Here is a 22,521-nt window from a genome sequence, read left to right as displayed (position 1 = left end):
CCAGGCAGCTGGGAGGAACTGTGTTTCTATGGATACTATGGAGGGCAAAAATTCTGCAAGCAATTGTGCAATAGATAGTATAGTAGTACAGATAGTAACAGTGTAGGGTAAGAACTCTGATACACTGCAGCTGACCTGCATTATTGTAGGATCTTTTAGGTTGGAAAAGACCTGGAAGATCATAGAGTCCAACCATTAACCTGTAATGGCTCCTTAAAGAAATAATACTTCTCTGTTTTAATATGCATTTTTACCTAGATATGATAGCATTCTCTGGACACTTAGGGAAAACTGCTTTATTTTTAAAACTGTGCAGAAGAATTCTTTTCTTAATTCTTTCTTTTTAAAAGGAGAATAGTGAAACCCTAGAATAAAGGGCTCAGTTACTCAAACTTTAGACTGTGAAATAGAATTGCTACTTCTGAAATACTGGCAAGAAGTCAGTTACATGGCAAGAATGTCTCTGCAACTTGCTCTGTAATTCAGCCTGTGTTATTTTTTAGCAATTTTACAATACTTAATTTTATGGTTTTTTTGTTTTTATTGCTAAACACTGTAGCAACCTCGAATGTTGCATGTCTTTAGAACATTTGCATGTTAAACTGTGTCTTTATTCTTATGTAGAGTTCTAACAACATAGGATGTTATGAAATGCTTTGTATACAAGTTGGTCATTATTGAGATATACTACAGTGTCTTTTGGGCTGTTCTGTACCGTTGCATTTTCAGTGCTCAGGAGTGAAGTGAACAGGTACCACCACTGAAACTTATGTTGCAACGTGGCAATGCTTCCAGAGTTTCTCCTTATCCTTGTTATGCTGATTTGTGTTGCAGAGTAGGGATAAACAGATAACTGGTTACTCAATAACTCTTTGAGTACCATCTACTAGTTTGGGGTTTCCCCACTGTTAGCCTGCTATGAGTTAAAATCAGAACATGGACCATGTTTTTGTTGTCCATTAGTGATTAAAATTGTACAACAACTTGAGGGAACGTGAGCAACTAAAGACTTTCTTGGTTCTCCTTTTTCGAGAGATAGCTGGCAGGTTTTTTGAAGACCTTTTGTGTCTATGGCAACAGTGGTCTGATCTGTTTAATAAATTGGTATAAAAAGTAGAGAACATAGCTATTTAGCATCTTTGGGAGGTACAGATAAGACTTATGTGAGAAGTTTCAGATGCTTTTCTTTTAAATCCCAGTGTCATCTTCATAAATACAACAAGATTTATTTTTAGTGACCCCTTAAAAATTTCACATCTCATTTTCAGTTCAAATACATAAAACCTTTTCTGATATATTGACACTTTATTTAGTGTTCATATATAACAGGCTTCACTTATTTCCTCTTAAGTTCTTTATATTTATTTTATTAACTTGGAATTGAAATATCTGCTTCTAAATGAGATGGCCATAAAAAGTGTTCAGTAAGTAATTAATTATTTATTCTTATCCTTTGGTTCTAGATACAAAGAAACCCTTAAAAATGTGTTTGCAAACCGTGAGGAAATCAGAAAAGAATACCTCAACATAGAAAAGAAACTAAAAGAAAACACACTGAAGAAATACTACCATAATCAATGTCATGAACAAATTCGACTGATGTGCTCTGAAGAAAAAGTAGAAAAGGTGGGTTTTCTATAATGTACTGCAAGGTATCATCTCTTCATTTTGCTATATTCACGTGTATATTTTGCTTAAGTAATTATGCAATGAGTTAATTTAATTAAAATGGGACACACTGATTATCACTTCTCTATGACTACTGCATTAGTAACCTAATTTTTGAGGTATTCAGCAGAGTGTAGTTGTCCTCTGAACAGAAAGAGTACCCTTTCCCTTTTGGTTGCCAGATTTCAGCAAAACATGGGAAGAACTTGATCCTTGCAGATAGAGGATTTTCCTGTTGCCCAATATTTTATTTATCAGGGTTTATCTAGGACACATTCAGGAAAACAAAGCAGATAAAATTGCTTCTTCACTTTCATACTTGAGTAACTAGGAATTATTTGTTTATGTTACATAAAAATAAGGAAAAGAAATCTTTACATAGAGAGAGGATTTGGTAAACATACTCTGAAGGTTTTCCCCTTAAATGCTAATTTCTTTTTTTTAATTCTTTTTTTTTTTTCAGGCCACTTGCAAGCGGGATCAAAGGCTTGCAGTCCTTAATATCCACTCTGTGCACATGCAGAAGAAAAAAGAAGAGGAGGTCAAACATTTTGAGGAAAACACCAAATGGCTGCACCGTGTTGAAAATGAAATGCGTCTTCTGGGTCGAGATGGGTGTATTCCAAAGGTAAAATGCCTTTCACTTTGTCAGGGTTGGGGATGGGGAGGAGAATTGGAGAAAGGGTAAAACCTATGAGTTAAGAACAGTTTAATAATTGATATAAAGTATGTGAGTATACAGGAAAAAAGGCGAAGATGTCTTTGGGCTTGCATAGGTAAGCATGTACCTGTTGGATTCTTAATGCTGATTGCAGCACACCCACCACTGGTCAAAGGAATCTACAAAGCAATACTTATGCATGTGAATAAAAATCAAACAGTTCATACTTTTCTACCATAAAACTTCCTTATCATAATACAGCTCCACTCCACATTTATTTTTCAATATTGGTTGAATTAATATTACTTTTTAGCTTAAATTTTAGTTTTTACCTATCAGTTCGATGTGCAGTTGTTTGATTTTGGTTTTTTTCTTCCCAATTCCCCAAAGGAACTTCGTCAAGATCTGCAGTATTGCCATTTAAACCTAGAAGTTCAGGACCTGAAAGCACAGATTAAGCACATGTTAGCTCTGATGTCCCTTCAAGACCAGTATTATAAGCAAACAGAAAAGTAAGTATGGTTTCATGGCAGGTGTGATAAGACTTTATGTTCTGACACTTATAACTTCAGAAGACCTATTCAGAGAATTTAGTTTAAATTGAAACAGAAACAAGATTTATTTTTGTTTTCTGGGTAAGAATTGTGTTTACTGAAGCAAACTTGTCTTGCCTCTTGCTGTTTTACAGAGTCCTAAATACTTTGCTTCCCGTTCTTCGCAAGCAACACCTGACTTTGAAAGAAGCTGGGTTGACAAATGATTTAACTGAGACTGAGTTTGGGGAGGTTGAGCAGCTTATTCAAAGACAAAAATCAGTAGCTTGGGCTGACCAGACTGAAGAAAAGGATCAAAATCAAAACCACGAAGTAGACATGTCAGCTATCTTTGCATTCCCACAGCTTGTGAGCAGACCAAACACCCCGTGCCGTAAGTGTATAATTAATTTGTTCTCTGTTGGAAAAACTTGTTAACGTGTTCTGCAGAAGCCAGATGTCATCCATAAAGGCCGTGGATGCACACTTGTGCAAGTATTGAAGCCAGATGTAAAATTGAGCCTCAGACTCTTTATAAATCATACACCATTCTTAATTGAACGTAGAAAAGAAGTTAACTTTTTCAATGACTTTTTCATTCATACTGCAACAGATGACTCCATCCTCTTCTTGTAACGTACCCCACGTATCAATGTTTGTAGATCCTGTGAGTGCTATTAAGAGTTCCATTTAGATCTTTCAGATTATATTGATGGAAAAGGAATCATAGTGTCAGTCAGTTATAATTTTGTTGGACTGATTTGAAATGTTAAGCAAGTACTAGAGCTTTGCACAATTTCTAGTGATAGCCTTGAGGGAGATGATATTTTGTATTAATTACAGGTTCACCTGCAATCAATTTAGTACAAAGTTTTATAGTATTTATTTTTCCAAGAATCAAAGCATTCACCATTTCTACCATGGAATTGACTGGTTTGCTGTATCCTGATGGCCCCATTTTTCCTCTATAACTCTACATAGCTGGCATTTTCTCCTTTAGATGTAAAGTGAGTTGCCCTGGAGCATAGTCTGGGTGAAAAAAGGGATGAAAAATCCTTATGCAAGGTGCTGTTCTGGTGGATGACAAGCAAAATCTCAGCCTTTAGTGCAACTGCTGTGGGCCAATGCTTGTCTTGTGCTCTGGATAGACAGCACACAACACACTGGGACTTTCTCATTAAAGCTACTAATCCATAACATTGACAGACATCCATAAGTAACCAGGGAAAAACAGATAAATATTACTTCAGCTTCTCAAAAGCTGGTAGTCATAAAAGAGCATTGACCCCTGGAGAACTGTGAAACTAGTTCCCTCCTTTCTTTAGCTTTCTTCCTCTATACAGCTTGAGACTTATTTTGTCAAAACCATTTATTGCCTCTGTTCTGATTAAGTGTATATGTGATTTTTGGCATGTGTTTGTGTCACTGTAGATGATGCTAGATAGTTGATACCCAGTGTCTCACTGTCTGCAATGTAAAGGTCAGATTGTGTTGAATGTCAGGCTGTTCTACAGTTTTTTGGGGGTTTTTGCATGAGTGGTGTTTTTGGTTGATTTTTAGTTTGGATTGGGTTTTCTTTTTAGTGTGTGTTTATTTTTGTGTTTTCAGAAAGAAGGGAAAGAAAGTTTGCAGACTTGCTTGCTTACATTTCTTATTCTGCCCATGCTAGTCAGGGATTCATTCAGCAGGGTTGAAAGTTGTTATTTATTTTATATCATAGGCATATATTTTTACATACTGGCTTTTTTTGCTTTTGGGGTACTTTTTTTTTTTTTTTTTTGGCAGAATAGGTAGGGAGATGTACCCAAAGGCTAATCCAGAAGCTCTGTAATATCCTTTGTAACTAAGTATTGATTGTAGTGGCTCTGTTTTGTTACATGTGGGTTACCATTGTGAATTTTAATTCCTGATGCTAGTAAGCTTTGTTAGAGTTCTTGATTAATCTGCTTCTTCTCCACCTTTCTTGAAGTCCTGTGTTGCAAGAGGCCTGATCTGTTCTTACTGAAATTAACACTAAAATGAGTATTTATTTAAATTCTACACAAACTGTTAAGACGTGAGCATTTCACTTCATTAAAATAATTAGACATTATTTGAGAGGTTGTCTTGAAAACCTTGTGTGCAGGTATTCCAATTATTCTCTCTTTCTAAATATTATTGAACTGTATGTTCCCCTAAGTAAATGGACACTGTAGTTTTCAGTTAAGATGGACTTTCTTTGGCTGTAAATTGTGTATTTGCCTGAAGATGTCCATGGAAATCTTTTTTTGGTACCACGGTGATTTTTTTGTTTGCGTCTTTTTATTTGGAAAAGGAAATAGGAGAGGTTACTTTCACTCCTTTCCCCCTAATTAGATGCAGTATAAAACATGGCAGAAACAACTCCCTGAAATTTTGTAACCTTTAAGGGAACGTTACCTAAAATTTTACTGGTGTTGATACAGTCGTATCAATGCATCTTGGAAGTTGTGGTGGAAAAAAGTAATCCACTTGTCAGTGCTTTAAATTTTTTTCTGTTCAGCACAAGACAAATGTAATTAAATAGCTCCTCTTCAATTGTGTGTTTGAATTTATATTTAAAATACGTTGAACTATTAAATGATATTGTCATGGAAATTAATTTCTTAAAAAAAACCCATAAGTCAGAAAAATTACATTAACATGGGGAAATACGAAGTAATACGAGGGCAGCATCCTGATCAGAAATAGGAAGGATGTAGTAATTTCTCTTTTCCTTTAAAATGAAATAAATTATTCAAGAATCCAATTCCTGCTTCCTAAAGTCATTTCAGAAGTATGCTTAGCAAATGTTAGCAAGAGCTGACCTAAGAACTTAATGAACAAATAAAAAGGAAGATTTATACGTATCCCCTTGCACCTCTGGTGCATTGATATTTTATTATTTATAATTTGTTCAAGATATTGGGAAGGAAGTAGTGTTTTGCTCCAAGATTGTTAAAAAAAAAAAAAAAGAAAATAATCAAAAAACCACAGTGGTCATTATTCCTTGTATAAAAATCCATATTTCAGATTTAACATTTTTGCACGGACCTTCATCTTATCAGCAGGAAAGAGCAATGCACTTCAGTTTTTGTGACTTGGTTCTTATTTTTCATGGTCTAAGTTGAGAGCAGTAATTTTTTTTTTAATCTCCCATTTAATATATGTTGCCTTGTGTTAGTGTCTCGAAGTTTCTTTTCTAAATTTTGGGGGAGAGGATACAAAAGTTAATTGGTGGCAATGTAATGTTTCATGTGAAACGTAAGTTGAGCATCTAGATTGAGGAAGAGAGTGTCTACTAGTAACAAATGTGATGTATTACTTTTGAACACATTTGAAAGACTATTTTTTTTTTTGAGGTAAAATCCCTCTGCAAAAATGAGATGGTACTCGTGTAGAAAATACTAAACCTTACAAGGAAAATATTTGTTCCTCTTCACTGTAAGCTTATGAAATAAATAATTACATCTCTTTTGTTAAACTTGGTAGTATCTAGGGATATATGTAGTACATGTGCCTTATTCATAATTGGAAGTTCCAGTCACTAACAAACTACAAGTTCCTGTTTAGTTGCTGTGTGTTTAAATTGGTAGTGATTCAGAAAACCATCTGTATTTAAATTCAGCCAGTGCTGAATTCTGGGTGTTGCAGAACATGGGGCAGTAATCATTGCAGGAACTTTTTTAATGACACTAAACTTTTTGCCTGCAGCTCGTTGAGAGAACCATGACAATGTCCAAATGCAAATGAATTGTCATTGAGTGTTTTCACATAAAATTTAAAATGCTTTAAGTCACATAAATAACTTTTGTGATTATAAGCACCACTTCCAAAAGGCCAAAGCTGCTAAATCATTTCTGCAGAGTAGGAAAAGCTGTGAAAGCAGGGCCTTAACTTCTTCTGTGTTCCTTTGGAATTAACTACATTGCACTAGCTGATTCTGAAGAAGGAAGTTAAACTAGTAGTTGATGTGGAAAAAGAACCTAAAAAGAGTAAAGAGAAGGATAGCAAAGGTAAAAGGTTTTTATTCTAGGTTTTGTTACAAGTCTTCAACAAAAATACGTTCTTGAAATATATTCTAAATGTTCTTACTTTATTGTATAAAGTGGTTTTGATATTACCTTATTAAGATCCTTCTATCTATTAGGAGTTTCAAAATAGCAAAGAATTTGAGCTGATTCACAGTAATGCCTAAATCTTTGTTTCTAATGAAGATTTCTTCATTGGAAAGAGTCTCCTATATATTAAATAATATAAAGTCACAGTGGGGGAGGAAAAGATCAAGGTGCTCTCTGACCATCATTCAATATCTGTTTCTATGTCCAAGATATCAAGATAGTCCCTCCTTGTGCTTAAAAACTCTTGATTTCAAGTGAAAGCTAATTAAAGTTCATATGCTTTGCCAAAGCACATGACAGGAGTTGACCACCTCCTATTTTTTTTTCCTTTAAACTTTAAAACCTTTAAACACCTTCTGTAAAATTCTGACCTTAATTATAAATTAGAATTATTTTTTTTTGTAGAGAAAATGTTAGTTTTCCCATATCTCTTTTTTTACAAATATGTCAAAAGTTTAATCTAAACTTGTGTATGCTTCATGTAACCATAAATGTGCAGTCTTATGAACAGTTTAACTGTTTGTATCAAGGAAAACACAGGCTATGAAAACAAGTTCATTTAAAAATGTATTCAGGTGCCCGTTCTTGAGTGTTTATTAATGGACAGCCATACAGTATTCAGAGTGTGGACTGATGGGTGGAAAGCTCTGACTGGTATTTGCAAGTATTTCTGTGAATGGGAAAGTTCTTGGCATTGTTTCAAGCATCCCATTTCCAGAAGCCTTACTGTACATTACCATTGAGAGAATGGAATTGATTTATAGGAAAGTGAAAAAGAAAAGACAAGGCATTCATTGCCTCCCCTTGTCACAAACATCCGAAAGTAAAGTCAATTTTCTACTTGGTATGGCAGGAAAAATTGAGGTGTAATTGTACATAGTAAAAGACTTGATTAAAAGTAGAAGTGTGTGTCTCGTATATAGGAAAGAGAAGCCTTTTCACACTGTCTTATGTGACTTCTAAGTATTTTTTTCTCATGCTGAGTAAAATAGTCCCAGATCACTGGGACTCACAAGAATGCAGCCTGCATTTTAGCCTTTTTCAGTTCACAGCTCTTGCCTGTGAACCTGTAGTGAAATTGGTCATCACAGTGATGCTTTTGAGTATGAACATTAAATAATTGAAATGCATTGACCAGACCTCATTTGCAATTTGGAATTCCATGAGTCAGTTGTTAAAAGAATGAAAATGTATGATTAGTATTGTAATTGGATCAATCAGTGGTAGCCTAGAAATGTTTATTGAAATGAATACATTAATATTTGATATCACTTTAGCAGAACGACCTGGTAGACTTAATTTAGCACAGTTTCCAGACATAATCCCCTTATGCATGTTATTAGCATGAGTTCTAGAAGAAGAGAAGTCTTGGCTGTTATTTTGTCCCTAATGTCAATTAGAACTAACTCAATTCATGAGTTGTTTTGTCATGAGCTCTGCTCACTTTTGCTGTGACTCATGTTTCACAGACAGCGCGTTCTGCTTTTTTTTTAACATACAGGGCTGTAGATATCTAATATTGCTGTGTTTCTGGTCCAATAAATCAGTACTTCTGAGCAGTCTTTTAGGACAGATGATGTGGCAAACTAAGGGCCAAAACCACCTCATATCATTTGGTGGGGGTGATTGGTTAGTGGAGGATGGCTTTTGCTTTTGATTTCTGAGTAAACCTCTTAAGAAAAATTATACTTTAAAGAATTCTGACAATTATCTTATGTAAACATCAGCCTGAAATTAAAGATCAGCAAATAACACGATCTATTACCTAAAATATATTTGGCATAATGCTTAGTTTTAAAGAGAAGCATTGTAGCTGAAAGCACTATCTAAGGAAATATAACTTCTAAATTTTTCTTTTAAGCAACTCCATCAGGTTAACTGCTGATGTTTTTTAAAGTATATGGTGATTCATTTTTGTGTATGAAATAAAAAATAATATTACTGAATCATGATGATCATTATGATGCAAAAGATTGAACTGGCTGTAAAACTGTGAAGCAAATATAAACCATAAATGTAATTATTTATATTATGGAACAGGTTTGGAGATTTTCTTTAGAGTTGGAGTGTGTTGTTTATCTATCAGTAGGAAAATAATGACAGCACTTAATGATTACCATTAGACATCCATTCAGGAACTATTTAGATTTGTTCTTTAAGGAAATACAAATAGCCCTACTTGGTCCACCACTGTATCATCTTCAGTACCATGTATTTAGCACTTTATGGGAGTAGTGCTTTTGTAGAACCTTTTGTTGTCTGAGCTCATTTTATTTAGGCTTCTCAATGGTAATTTTTAAAAGAATTTGCAAAAAAATTAGCAACTAGCTTCAAGATCTTGCTTCCTTCATAAGAAAACACTGGCAATCCTTTATATTCAAAATAAAGAAATGTTTTTCTAGCTGTATTTTGGTTTGCCTTTAGATCATAACTGTTTGGAGCCATATACTGTGTAACAAGAAGTTAAACAGGAGTTGGAATTTTGGGGTTGGTTTTGTCACATCGTATTTGGTTTATGTTGTTTAGTGAAACCAAGTTAAATATGAGGTTGCTGGTGATGTTTGTTTACTTGTTTACTGTGTTAGGAGTAACCTAATATTCTCACAAAAAGCAATGGGAAGGGACACTTCTTAAATATTTTTTATGCTTTCCAAATTTCTAGAAATAAAATGGCTTTAAAAATGGGTGTTGGTTCTTAGTAACAACTTATATTTGCCCTATACAGAATTGCTGTAACTAGTTATTAATTTACTTGTATTACAGTATGAAATGCCATTCACTGTGATGCAATTCATCAAATTATTTATATTGGCAGTACTTTTCTGTTCTTTACGTATTTAGTTCAGGATTTAAATGCTTGCATTTACAGTTAATTTAAAAATGCTTCCAATATTTAGGCCTGGAGAAGCTTCTAAGACTTGGCACTCCCACCAAAATGTTTCTCCATCAGACTTCCTTCTAGTAACTTTAGGACATTAGCAAAACCTCAGTGTCTTACAGTAAGCAAACTTTCTGAAACTGAAACCTCCCCGTCCTAATGTAACAACAGCCTAATAGAATTCTAACCATTATTTTTCCCGAAACACACATTCAGATGCATATAAGCAGGAGGAAAACCTAATAAATGAATATTTTAAATGTGTCCTGAGGCGTTTAATGGATAGTTATTTCGAACACTAGATCAGATGAAGCTTATTCTTGTATTTAAGACTATAAGCTGTCAAAAGTCTTTTTAAAAAAGGTTTTGCCTTCAATTTTTGGTTGTGATAACTAGAAATTATTTTTTTTTTCAAAGATGTTTTAGTCTTTTACACTGAAGAATGTATTGTACTCATTAAAACAAAAAGCAAGCACATGAATGAAGCACACCATTGTTGATAGTGTCAGAGAGCACATATTTTAAAATGTTTATAAATAAGTTTCTTGCTTGCTACTAACAAAGTCCTACCAAGTTTTGGAGAAATCTGTCTTCATCACAGTGGGCTTATGTTATTTTAGGGAGAGGTAAAGATTTATTGGGAAACACACAGGCCCTGTTTTACTACCCTTTCCATTCCGCTGCTCATGGAGAATATCCTGAATTAGCTTAGTGTTTAGATTACAGTCAAGCTACTGTGTCCCAGCAACCTTCTGCATTTCCCCTGGTAAATGCTGACCATGGATTAGACAAGGTATTAGAAAATAACGTATTTTGCATTTTATGAAAAAGAAACCTTGTACATATGTAAGGTGAATTGTACATGGGCACGCACATACACATTCACAATTCAGTTATTTCATGTCAGGTCGTCCTCTTGGGCCTGAGTCTTCCATGTGTGTCTTTCTTCAAAGTGAAAGTAGCATAATAGAATTGTAATTGTTCATGTAATTGTCCAGATGTCTTTTCTCATAAACAGTTTCTCTTGAATTAACCTGCCTTTCTTGCTTATGCACTGTTGGATAAGGTGTTACATATTTGTTGAACCATAGTGCTTTAAACGTTGTTCATTCTGAAACTGCGCCCTTGAGTGAGGAATAAATGTTTGCTTTTTTTTTTGCAATGGTGTTGTCATCGAATTAAGTTCTGGCAACACAGAATAGATTTGTGGCCTATATATTAGCATCTAATTTACTTGTTACTTGTACACACTTTGATACTACCTGTTCCCTCCTCCTAGAACAGGTCTGGGTCTCATTGTAATCTTTAAATCCTTAGCTCTCTCCTTATAACTCTATTTTGTATCTTCTGATTGAGCATAATCTCATAGCTGGGCATGAGGAATCCATCCTATGGCGTGTCTGGTACCAAAGGGTGTAGGTGCTGGGATCATCCTTCATCACCTTTCCTTCAAAGAGGATCTTTTTTGGGTCTTTTCCATAAGATATCTGATTTCTTGGGGAACTGGCATTCTTAAAGCATCTTGGCAAATTGAGTTGCAACTGAGCAATGAGGTTAAAATTAAATGGGGGCTGAGAAGTGGTAAACAGAGAAAAGACTACAATCATTTAAGCCTTGTTTTCTGTAAGAAATCAAACTTGTGGAGGTAGAATAATGCAATACATACGTGTTTCTAATCAATCTTCCTCCTCTTCAAAGGACTTTTTTGGAACAGCTAAAATGCCCTAAGTGCTAACACATGAGAGAGAACTATAGAAGCATTCAGACTGAGGAGTTCAAAATAACTTTCTTACTCTGAGGCAAAAATAAAATGAAATTTTAGAAGAAATAAATATTTATCATCACTGCTGTAGGAATACCATAGCTAATTCCTGAGTAACTTGCAGCAATTTAAAAAGCAGGAATTCTTTTTGCAGTTTAGTTGCTTATAGGCATGTAGTAGGCAATGCAGAAAAGAGAAGTATGAAGCTGTGGCTGCCAGCTGAAGTGGAGCCAATCCATAGGCATTTTAAGGATACTAGGCTTCACTTCTTAAATTTGCACTGGAAGTTAAATATAGAAGCACTTGGGGTTTTGACAACCCTCTCCTGCTCTTGATTTATTTTTTTAAAAAATTCCTTAATTTTTTGTTGTTAACTGTGTAAGTCACCACTTGCCTAACTGTATGAACAGTGAGCTGTGTCTTAAAATGACTCTCCTTTACTGAAAACTTGAATTAAAAAAGGCCATTTCTGTCTTACTTTGGACATTACCTTTACTACCACCTGCTTGAAAATAGAAATATTATAACATTTCAAGAAAAATTATTTAAATCAAGATGAATGAGAATGGCCAGTTACTGCTACATTGCTTGCTTTATTTTTGAGGGCATGGGGAGGTGTTAAAGAGCTTTGCTCCACACAATTGATGCATTAGGATGACAGAATCCAAGTGACTTCTTTGTTTTCCCTTTTCCAAAACCCTACATTCTCTTTTGCAATGTCAGAGAATTTTGTCCCTCTTAAGTGGTTCTATGTCCTTCCTTTTACAAGAACCTCTCATTATTCTGCATGGTACCTGCTGAGGAAAAAATGACTGTGATCAGAAGTCGGCTTAGATTACTGTGATTGTACCATCTTAAAATATGAGTTTTGTCATGATAATGTGAGCATTTTCAATACTCTTACTATTCCATTTCCTCTTGTCATGTGTCATATCTTCCTTGTGATTATTTATATTATCTCTGGAATTAACTACACCAACCTATGCATATTTATAATACTTTGAGTGTCACAGAACAAGCACCATCTAGACCATGCTGCAATAGAAATAATTTCATTTGTATGATCAAATATGTAAATGAAATAGTGTTTGTAATAATTTCAGCTAAGTTTTCTGATAACTTCTGTCTCAGTAGGGAAGAGGAGGGAAAAAGCAAGATCTGAGCAGTAGGTATAGGTCGGTGTGGTAACCATTGTTACTTGTGTTTCACAGGTACCTCTTGTACCTGTACACCATCGCAGGAAACGACTAAAAATGCACCAAAAGTATTAGAATATACAGAACCACCACAGAAAAGAACGAGGAGGAAGCTAATGGACTCTCCAGTAGCAGCTCAAAGTCCAGCTGCATCCAAGCCATCCAGTCTGCAGCACCTGGAGGATTCTCTCGCCAAGGAAGTCCACCCCATAGTGTACACCCCGGAATCTTGCCGAAAGCCAGCACAGAGCTGTTGCACAGAGGCTGTGATAAAGAAGGCTCTGCACCTTGCAGACCTCAAGGAGGTCAGTGCCCAAGGCACAGATACACCAGTGCCAAAGGCCAGTGTTATGGACACGACACAGGATGCGATCCCCGAGTGCAGCGAAGCCATCATGAACTCAACAATAATCCTCCACGAAGGCACAGACGAAGCAACTGAAACGCCCACGTACTCACCCGTGAAGGAGTCACAGCAAAGGTATTTTCCTCATATGTGGGCAAGAAATATTACCAAATAATTTAATCCCGTGCATCTTTACAGCTGGGTTTTTCCATTTATGTCCGTTTTATTTGTCAATGCAGCGTTTTGAAAATCAAACCCTCAGTTTTGACCAATATCCGATTCAATTCTGCCATTATTTGAAAACAGTGGTGTGTTAGTGACAACAGATAAAGTTGGAAGCTCATCCTATTTTATAAGATAGGTACTGAAAAGAAATAGAGCGCTTTTGAAATTGGTTGTGGTGCTCCAGGCGAGCTGCTTCCTCTCAGCCTTCTGTTTCTAGTCTGTAAAATGGACACTTAACCTCTCCACACTGAGAGATGCCATGCTTGTGTGAAGTCTGCAAAGCTGCCTCAAGTAATATCAGTGAAATGAATTTCCAGTTTTGGTTTCCAGCTCAGCATATATTTACGGTTAAGAACAAATTCACTTCAGTTTTACTAAGAATGTGTTCTACAAAAGCATAATTCTTTTATGGTCTCAAGTTGTGCCAGGGTGGGTTTAGGTTAGATATTAGAATTTCTTTACAGAGAGGGTGGTCAGACATTGGAATGGGCTGCCCAGGGAAGCAGTAGATTCTCCATGCCTGGAGATTTTTAAAAAGAGACTGGATGTGGCACTTAGTGCCATGGTCTAGTAACCACAGCGGTAGTGGATCAAGGGTTGGACTTGATGATCTCGGAAGTCCCTTCCAACCCAGCTGATTCTATGATTCTGTGATTTCAGGCTTGATCTTGCTTCCTTAAAAAACAAAAATTCTGCATCAGCATTTGAGAAGCCCTCATATATGGCAATGACTTCTGCTGCTCAGAGAAAAAGGAAGGTATTAAGGTAAGATTAAACGAACTCTTCTATACAAGATGAGTTTGTATTCATTTGTGTTCTTACTTCAGTTTCAGTATGACATTTCAAATCTGAAAACATCTTCTACAAGTCATCTGAACGTGCAGATGACGTGTTCTGATTCAAAGACATTTGAATTCAATTCAATTTTCTTTATTTTCCTGGCAAGTTCAGTACACTTTCTTTTCTTTTTATTTTTTTTTTTAACTCTTGATTTAGGAACTTCTGTTTTAATAGCGATAAACTACTATGTCTTGTGTACCTGCTGCCTACTCAAAATAGAAAGATGACACATAATTCTGAAAAGAGAAATTCCATCATCAATTAAATCTCTGATTTGTTTGAAAATGTTCTGCCTTTGCTGGAACATATTAGAAAATATCAAAAGGTCTTTATATGATCCAGCCATCATTGCACATTAAAACAAAATAAGCCTTTTTCTTTTTTTTTTACTATATATAATATGTATGCAACACTTGAAAAGTATAAAGAATGAACCTTACTATCAATTTGCACTGTTATTGTACTTTAACAACGTGTGAAAAGAAAAAGAATTATTACCATATAGGAAAAATTGATCCATGCAACAGAAAGCAGAGGAAAAAAAATATATGACAATACTTATTTGGTCAGCTTTTTTTTTTCCCAGTAATTAATTTTCAGTCTCAAATACTGTGGCTTTGTTCTTGTGGTCTGCTCTAGGAAAAACTTCCATATCATCACATCTGTTTTATGACCCTGAAAGAGGCTTGTTAGTAGGAACAGCAGAAAAGCTGAAACTGAATAGACACTAAGTAGAATTGTGTTTTTGTGGGTTTTCTGTTTGGTTTTTTTGTGGGTTTTTTTAATTTATTTAAAACCTGATTAGTACTGATGAAACAGCTTTTTGCATTTTTTTCTTTCCTATTTTCTATTTCCAAAAGCAAAATTTGACACAACCTTTTTTTAAAATCATTATATGAGTTGCCAGACAGTGAGTGGAGCTACCACCATATGAGTCTTCTGAAGAATATTTCAGGACTGTAGGAACAAGTTCTATAGAGAGGTCACAGGATGTGGAAGAAACTTAAGTACCTTTTTTTAAATTATCAACTTTGAGACAGAGAATCTTCCTAGAAGATCACAAATCCACCTGGTCCAGTTTCATGTTGCTGTTCTAATTGTTATCAAATACTGTTCTAAGCTGTTTTGCTTGGATGAGAAATAAACTGTATTGCTCTAGAATGAGAGAAGAGGCACTGTTCATACTTCCTATTTTTCAAATAACTCATTATGAATTTAGCAGAATAAATTATGTGCTCTCTGAAACCAAGCTAGTTTTTTCTAGATTCCTTTAGGGAGAGGTATTGGAACTTTTGGAGCCTGATTTCTCTAGTCCTAAGGTAAAAGTTCCAAGACAAACTTTTGGACTACTCTTTTTGTAATAACTATGTAATGATTTCAAGACATACAGATGCTTATTTCTTCCCAGAAGACTAGTTCTTTCTGTTCATCTTGTTTCTTCTGTGTCTCAAGCATGTATTTCCCAGTTCTGAAGTTAGAATACCACTACAGGAAAATCCCACAACTTTTTATTCCTTTTATAGGGATTATTTCTTCTGCCTCAGACTGTAAATCGTCTGTAAACCAAAATTATTTATGGTTTTGTCTAGTGGTTGGTGATGAAGCAAAGGAATGAAAACTTATTTGTGAAGGAGGGAAGGAATATGCTCTTATTTTTCAGATAGAGCCTCCTTTCCTTTCTCTTCTTTACTTTTTCCCCGTTTTCTCTCTAATGCTGTCCCTCTTTGAAGTGGTTCATGAAGTGGTTCACTCATTCAGCTCCTACTCACATTAGAATAAAAATGTAAATTTCAGACATATTGTCTACCTTAGAAATATAATTTCAAACAGTCATATTTTGAGGACAATGGATAAGAAAAAAGTCAGTCGTAATAGAGACTACTTTACCAAATCACATTAAATCCTTATTGGCATAAGTTCTCTTCAAGAAGTAAGCATGAATAGATTTTCAGGACTGGCACAAGGCAAATCTTAGTCTTTGCTGCTTGCTGTATATTTTCATTTAGGCAGGAAATTATTATTAAGAAAGTTAGTGTAACTTAGGGGACTATAAAGTGGTAACAATACAATATTTATTATGAGAACAGGAAAAGCATAGAAACTTGGGACGTAAATACAATTAGCTTGTTTATGAGGCTGTCTTGTAGAGTGGAACTGAGGAAGTTAGTGAGGCAATTGCAAAAGGGTGAGATCAGATAGGTTCATAATTTTCACTGTAGGCCTTAAGTCCATCACATAAAAGGCTTTAAAATATAGAGGTTTTGTCTTAATGAATTTGAAGCTATAACAGCTTTCTTGCAGCTTAGCTAAAAAGTATTGTCTGCCATGAAGCCTCCCCCTCCAACTGTGTTGGAGGCTATAGAAAAATTATTGTAGCAATAAAAAAATGTGATTTGTTTCATAAACACAGCTTGGTCATTTCAAGGATTTCGTAACACGCCTGAAGATTATTTCTTACTATCATTTATGTGTGGTGACCACCAAACTGGCTTCTGTGATTTCCCAAAAAAACTGTGGCATATTGTTCTGCATTTTGACATTTAATTGGCAACGTTAGTTCTTATTTTCACAGTTTAAAAATTTACAAGAATGTTTCAAAGAGGGAAAAGAGGAATAATATCCCTAGATATGCACAATAAATTAGTTTCTTCTTAGCGTTCTGTTACGATTGGATAATATCACTTAAAGTGTTTCTGCATAGCAAGGCCTAAACTGCTGTAATAGAGGTTAATGACTGGACTGAAAGGAAACTCTTTGCTGGCTCCTTTAGCAGTTCCACATCCAACACGGTGTCGGGCGGCCTGCAGGACCCCGTGGCTGCGAAACGCGTCCGGCAGGACATCCTGTTGGGCCAGGCAGCTCTGCGAGTGCCCCAGGGCTCTGGTAGGTGTCAAAACTCGAGTGTGTGACGCTGCACTGGTAGCTGTTTGTTTGTTTAGGAGGTGCAAAATCAGGGTGGCTGCTCAAGGGTTTGTTAATTCGATAGCACGTGTCGCTGTGTTAGCACGCGAAGCCATCAGTTTGAATAGTGTGTCCATTAAAAACAAGCATCTCAGTGTCTGACCCGGTTATCTAAGTTGATATCTCAGCAAAATTCAATATTGCTACGAGGTTGTTGGGGAAAACCAAACCTAAAATTGTTTGTGTACTTGTTGAGAAATTTGGTGAACTTTATTACTAATTTTGTCTTTGCACGAGTGTGGTTCATCAAGAAGTAAAATCCTCTAATAATTACCGTGCCTGTTTTTAATTGCTTGCTTTGTTTTACGACACCACACTGATTTGTTTTAACAGGTACAGGTTTCTTCAGAGGTCTGTTGCTTAAAATTTGGGGCTATTTTGGGCAAAAACAATAACTGAGGAAAAAATTATTTTAAAGCAGTATATAGGAATTATTTTACTTGTAATATATTGCTGATAAAAACACTAGCAGGTTGTATTCTATGGAAGTCTGCTACAATTACATGGCCTCTCTCTGGGAGAACTGTAACAAAATGTGGAAGTTACAAATACTTTTTTCAGACCACGTTCACAAATGTCTTTTGTTCACAATTTTATAAAAACCTCTGCCTTTCCTAGTGCATGGCACTAAGTTGCTTGGCACCTGCAGCAGATTTTAATGCACTAAATCCTTACAATTTTCATTTCATCTCTACCCAGTTGACTCCTGTCTCTATCTTCAGAAATACGCTTAATGATCTTATTGGGCTGTTAAGAGGAGATCCAAGACAGTTTAAAGTTTTTAGTCTGCTGTTCTTATGGAATAGCACAGGCAATACACTGGTTTTTACAGCACACACATGTTTTTAAACAAAAACTGATGTGAGGGAGCAAGTATATATGAAAATGTGTTATTTTGCATTCATGAGAGATGTTGAGGTTGTATTACAGTAAACTTTCTAGAAACTGAAAATATGATTCTAAACTTTGCCTAACAAATAGTTGTTATTTGGCAAAGTGCATACACAGTTACATCATTATCAATATCTACTACTAAAGACTGGTTTAGGAAGTTACCGAAGTCAGTCACTACTCAGGAATTAAGAAACTATGTAATGAAGCACCACAATCTGAAATAGGGAATAGATTTTTTGATTCTTCAAAGTTTAACTGAACAAAAAATACAATTTGTTTTCAAAAGAGAAGAATAAACCATAACTAAATTCCCAAGAGGAAGAGCTGTTTTCAGATTAAATAGACAAAACTTCCTCTAATGGCATAGTATTCATTTTTCAATACTATTCTATAATAGTAAGGATTAATAACATTTTTGCATACTTCTACGTCTTTGTGTAGACCACTGTGCCTTTTTAGTAGCATCTCATGTCAATTAAGAGTCTAATCATTGGACTTTCTAAGCAATTAACACACTGGATTACTGAGCTGAGAGTGATTATATTTTTGTGCATCAAAATTAGGCTTTCAATAAGGGCAAGAAATATGTGTAAAAATTCTTAGGCATATTCTGAAAAGGAGGTCCAGGTTAGCCAAATTCTACTTATGTTTATTGAATGAGTGTCTCCCTGTTTCTAATAGCATTTCTTTTTTCACTAGAAATGAAAATGAAGAGCAGGAAGCAAGAACAGGATATGCCAAGAAACTTCCTTAAAAGCTTTTCTCAAGGAAATGTCACATTGGGCCTTAAATCAAGGACATCAAAAGATCTTTTACTTCACGTTTCCAAGAAGAAAAATAGGATTTAGTTCTGAGCTCTTCCACATTTGAAGCAGGACTGATAGATAGCAAGTGAGAAGAGGGTGACTCTCGTTTTCCTCTTGTAAATAATTGAGAATTTTTTCGATGCACGTGTTAGAAAACTTGGTTTGACCCCCTAAATTATTTTTGTTGGAGCTTCCTTATGTTAAAATTGTTTTTCATTTGGAAGCAAATAACAGATGTTAATATTAGAACACATTCATGCTCAGCACTAAGATGCCAGTTTATCTTTAGATTTTTAGCATCTATTGATGATAACATATGTAGTGCCAAGAGACAGAAAAATATTTACAAAAATTGTTTTTAATTTTTTTTGTCTTTCTGGTTTTTAGTCTGTTACTTGGTTGTAAATGTTTCTGTTCTGTTTTTTCAATTTAATTCAGCTGTAAATAGGTGTGTTAATTACTTCAAATAAATTTTTACGTTCATTAAGAGCAGTATAATGTGAATTGTGTTTCTAACAAAAATGTATTTTTTTTCCTCTTCTCTTATGAAAAATGTCCAATTTTGACAAGTGCTGTTACATTATAAACTACATGTATTTGTATCTTCTAGTAAATTATTAATATTCAGAAACAGAGTAATTTATGTATAGTTGTACTGTAACCTTGACAGTCTTCCTGGCCTTAGGAGCATTGTTCTAGTGTGTTTGATCTGTGCAAATGTAAGCATATGAATTTCCCCAAACTAAGGAAAACCAGAGGAAGAAGTCCAGTAACCAGAGGCAGCTCTCTGAAGCAAGGAGCTTGCAGCCCAGCCATGAAGTACACTGCAGAATTTACTCTCAACACATTGGAGGGACATCTTTCAGGGGCTTCTGAAGAAGGAAATGGGAACTGCCTGTATAAGTTTTCAGGACCACTTCTGGGAGGAGCAGGCAATGTTGCAGAAGAAATCTTCCCTGGGGAAGTTCAAAGAGGAAGGACTAATTCCTTAAGAAATAGGCATTACAAGTTAAAAATACCAAGCGAGATGAGAGGAACTGAATCCTCCTGTGTGCATTTTAAAGGGATATAGGTGATATGGTTGTGGTGAGCATGGAATCTAACTGGTAGTGTAATGAGAACTGAGAAAATATTGGCTCTGGAAAAGGCTTCTATGAACGTAGTTCTAAACCTAAAAACTAGAATTTGGAACTTGCCTGCTTAGCAAGGTGATGTAATTTCAGTAGAATTAAGGGGGAGGGTCATTTTAATATTTCCCTATCATAATAAACAAAAAGATTTTGGAATGAATTTTATTATTTTGGTGCCTCATACAGCTAAAGTTGTAGAGACCATTTTTTATTTATGGGATCTCTTTCAAATTCTTAGTGTTTAATATAAAACGTGCACAGGGAGCTTGTTTTATTGGTACTGCTTCACATCTGCAAGAGACATGTTGGGTTTTGCTTGTAAATATAGTTGTGACATTTGTTGGTCTTGTGGTATGTAAGACTTGCACATAAATGTTCATAGCTATTTTGAAAGATTTTTAGACAGGCTCGTGCATGCACCATTTTGATAGTCACAACACAAAACTGATGGGATCTCATCCTTTCTTCATGTGTTCTGCATACCCTTGAGTGGAATTGGTTCAACTGACTTGCAACACTTTTCCAGGGACATAAAAAAAAATATATGTTGAGGAAATTACCACACTGACATGAGAAGTGATTCAGATGTTGATTATACATTTGATAGCTAGGTATACATAACTAGCATAAACAAAATGTTGCCAGAGATTATAGCAGATTGAAGCAGGATTTTTGTATTTTAGATTGCTGTTGAGTAATATTCTGCACTATTGTACATTTCTTTTGTTACATACTGTGAACACATCTAGACTTCATGAGCAGGAAGTGCTTCAGAGCACATTCAACACACAGTGCTGACGCAGAACTTTTCATAACTTTTCAGTGCCTGATAACTTCTTGTCAGATTGCCAGTTAGGTGGAAGGCAAAGAGTATTTGGGAAGCAGTGGAGGTATGATATAATTAATTTCATTTTCTTGCCAATCTGCTTTGACTGTTACCTGTTGGCCTGTCTTTACAAACTGATTTAAGTAATAGTATTTATCTGAAGTATACATTTCATTGATTTCACTCTGTCATGCCATGCAGGGTTAAATCATGTCGGGTGTTGCAAGTGTGAAAAGGATGTTAAGATCTCGTTCCACTGGGAAATTCTTAGGAAAACAGACAAAGGCTGTAGGGTATAGTTTGTACTGTGACTCATTTACTTGCTTATTGTCACTGCATGAAAGTGAATTTATAGGAGCTATGTGAAGCACAGGCTCGAGAGGCTGTCAATATTCCTTACTGGGGATGGAGCTGGATACAGGGGAAAGAACAATGCAGTTGTCATTGAGGCTGTAGGGACTGTGCCACTTATAAGGGACTCTGCATCTTCATACACATTTTGCAAGACATGATTTTCTTTACTAAGCACACAAATAGCAAATATTCTGGTTATTCCTTTGGAGAGGCTACCTCTAACTGCATGTATGCCTGCACAGCTGTGCTTCAGCGTGTTGGTGCTTCATGTATAGGCACGTTGAAAGGCAATTCAAAAATCACATGCGTTGCTTTTTGTAGAATTGTGACAAGCTATGTTACCCTCATAGTAAACAAAGACTTGTGCAAGCTCATATCCAGAGACACCTATAGATTTCTAGAGATTATACGAAATGGTGTGATTCTTGGGGCTGTCCTGTGCAGGGCAAAGAGTTGGATTCTGACGATCTTTGTGTGTCTCTTCCAACTTGGATTCTTCTGTGATTCTGTGATTAAGATCACACATGAAAATCATATCTGCTGTCCTGTCAAACTGACAAAGCACAAGAACTTAATTGGATTATTAGGAAAAGTCATTTTTTGGTGGTGGGAAAAGTTTCCATAGCAGTCTGAAGGTAATGAGGCATCTGCTCATTGGAACGAATGTTTTGGGATATCCTCTGCTGTGGCAGCTGAGTCTCTTGCAAGTTTTGGTACTTTGGCTGCAGAAGGTAGCAGGTACTATTTGGAAAGCTGACAACATAATGGAAAAAATAGATTTATGTTGGCAAAGTGGTGCACCATGGAAATCAGTTGGACTCCTCAGTAGTTTTCTTTAACTTTGATTGGCTTTTAAAAAATGTCAGTCTGTAAACAGGCATGAGGAAATTAGTTTTAGAGAAAGTAAACATTCTTAGAAAATTCATCCACTAGAATTGTAAAATATGTAGTGTTCCCTGCAGGAAATTGCAAGAGCTGCCTTAATAGAGAGTAGATGTAATTTACATTTACATGGCCCATTTCATTTTTCTACTCTGTAGTGCTCTTGGAAAAATCATTCCTGATTTCCCTGTTGTTTTAAGTTTAATTGTGGTATACCCATTAGGTCTTAAGATTTTATGTAGCATGACTGTTGTACATCTAAGATCTACAGGGGGGTGATTGAATCTAACATTTCTTGGAAGCTACAGTAGAATAAGTCACGCTTAAAAAGTGTTTAACTAAAATAATTTTTATTTTGTGATTTGAATGTCAGTCTGCTTCACAGCTGGCATTGTTTTTAACTGAATACTTGTAGTTGCATTTCATAAAGTATTACAGTAA

General features: G+C 35.5%; 1 protein-coding gene across 1 annotated transcript in view; it reads left to right on the top strand.

Moving 5' to 3' along the window:
- The window catches only part of KIF18A (kinesin family member 18A), a 31,752-nt gene extending 12,377 nt beyond the window's left edge, over positions 1–19,375 (top strand). Inside the window, exons 10-17 of the mRNA XM_064656981.1 lie at positions 1,464–1,626; positions 2,132–2,296; positions 2,720–2,841; positions 3,018–3,256; positions 12,832–13,297; positions 14,048–14,152; positions 17,001–17,110; positions 18,782–19,375. Of these exons, the coding sequence (XP_064513051.1) occupies positions 1,464–1,626; positions 2,132–2,296; positions 2,720–2,841; positions 3,018–3,256; positions 12,832–13,297; positions 14,048–14,152; positions 17,001–17,110; positions 18,782–18,930 (1,519 nt within the window). The 3' untranslated portion in view covers positions 18,931–19,375. The remainder of the gene's footprint in view (positions 1–1,463; positions 1,627–2,131; positions 2,297–2,719; positions 2,842–3,017; positions 3,257–12,831; positions 13,298–14,047; positions 14,153–17,000; positions 17,111–18,781) is intronic.
- The last annotated feature ends 3,146 nt before the right edge of the window (positions 19,376–22,521 follow it).

This window comes from Pseudopipra pipra, chromosome 6 (assembly GCF_036250125.1).
Source record: "Pseudopipra pipra isolate bDixPip1 chromosome 6, bDixPip1.hap1, whole genome shotgun sequence".
NCBI classification, from domain to species: domain Eukaryota; kingdom Metazoa; phylum Chordata; class Aves; order Passeriformes; family Pipridae; genus Pseudopipra; species Pseudopipra pipra.
Note: the sequence above shows the minus strand (reverse complement) of the source record. Positions and strands in the feature narration are given on the sequence as shown.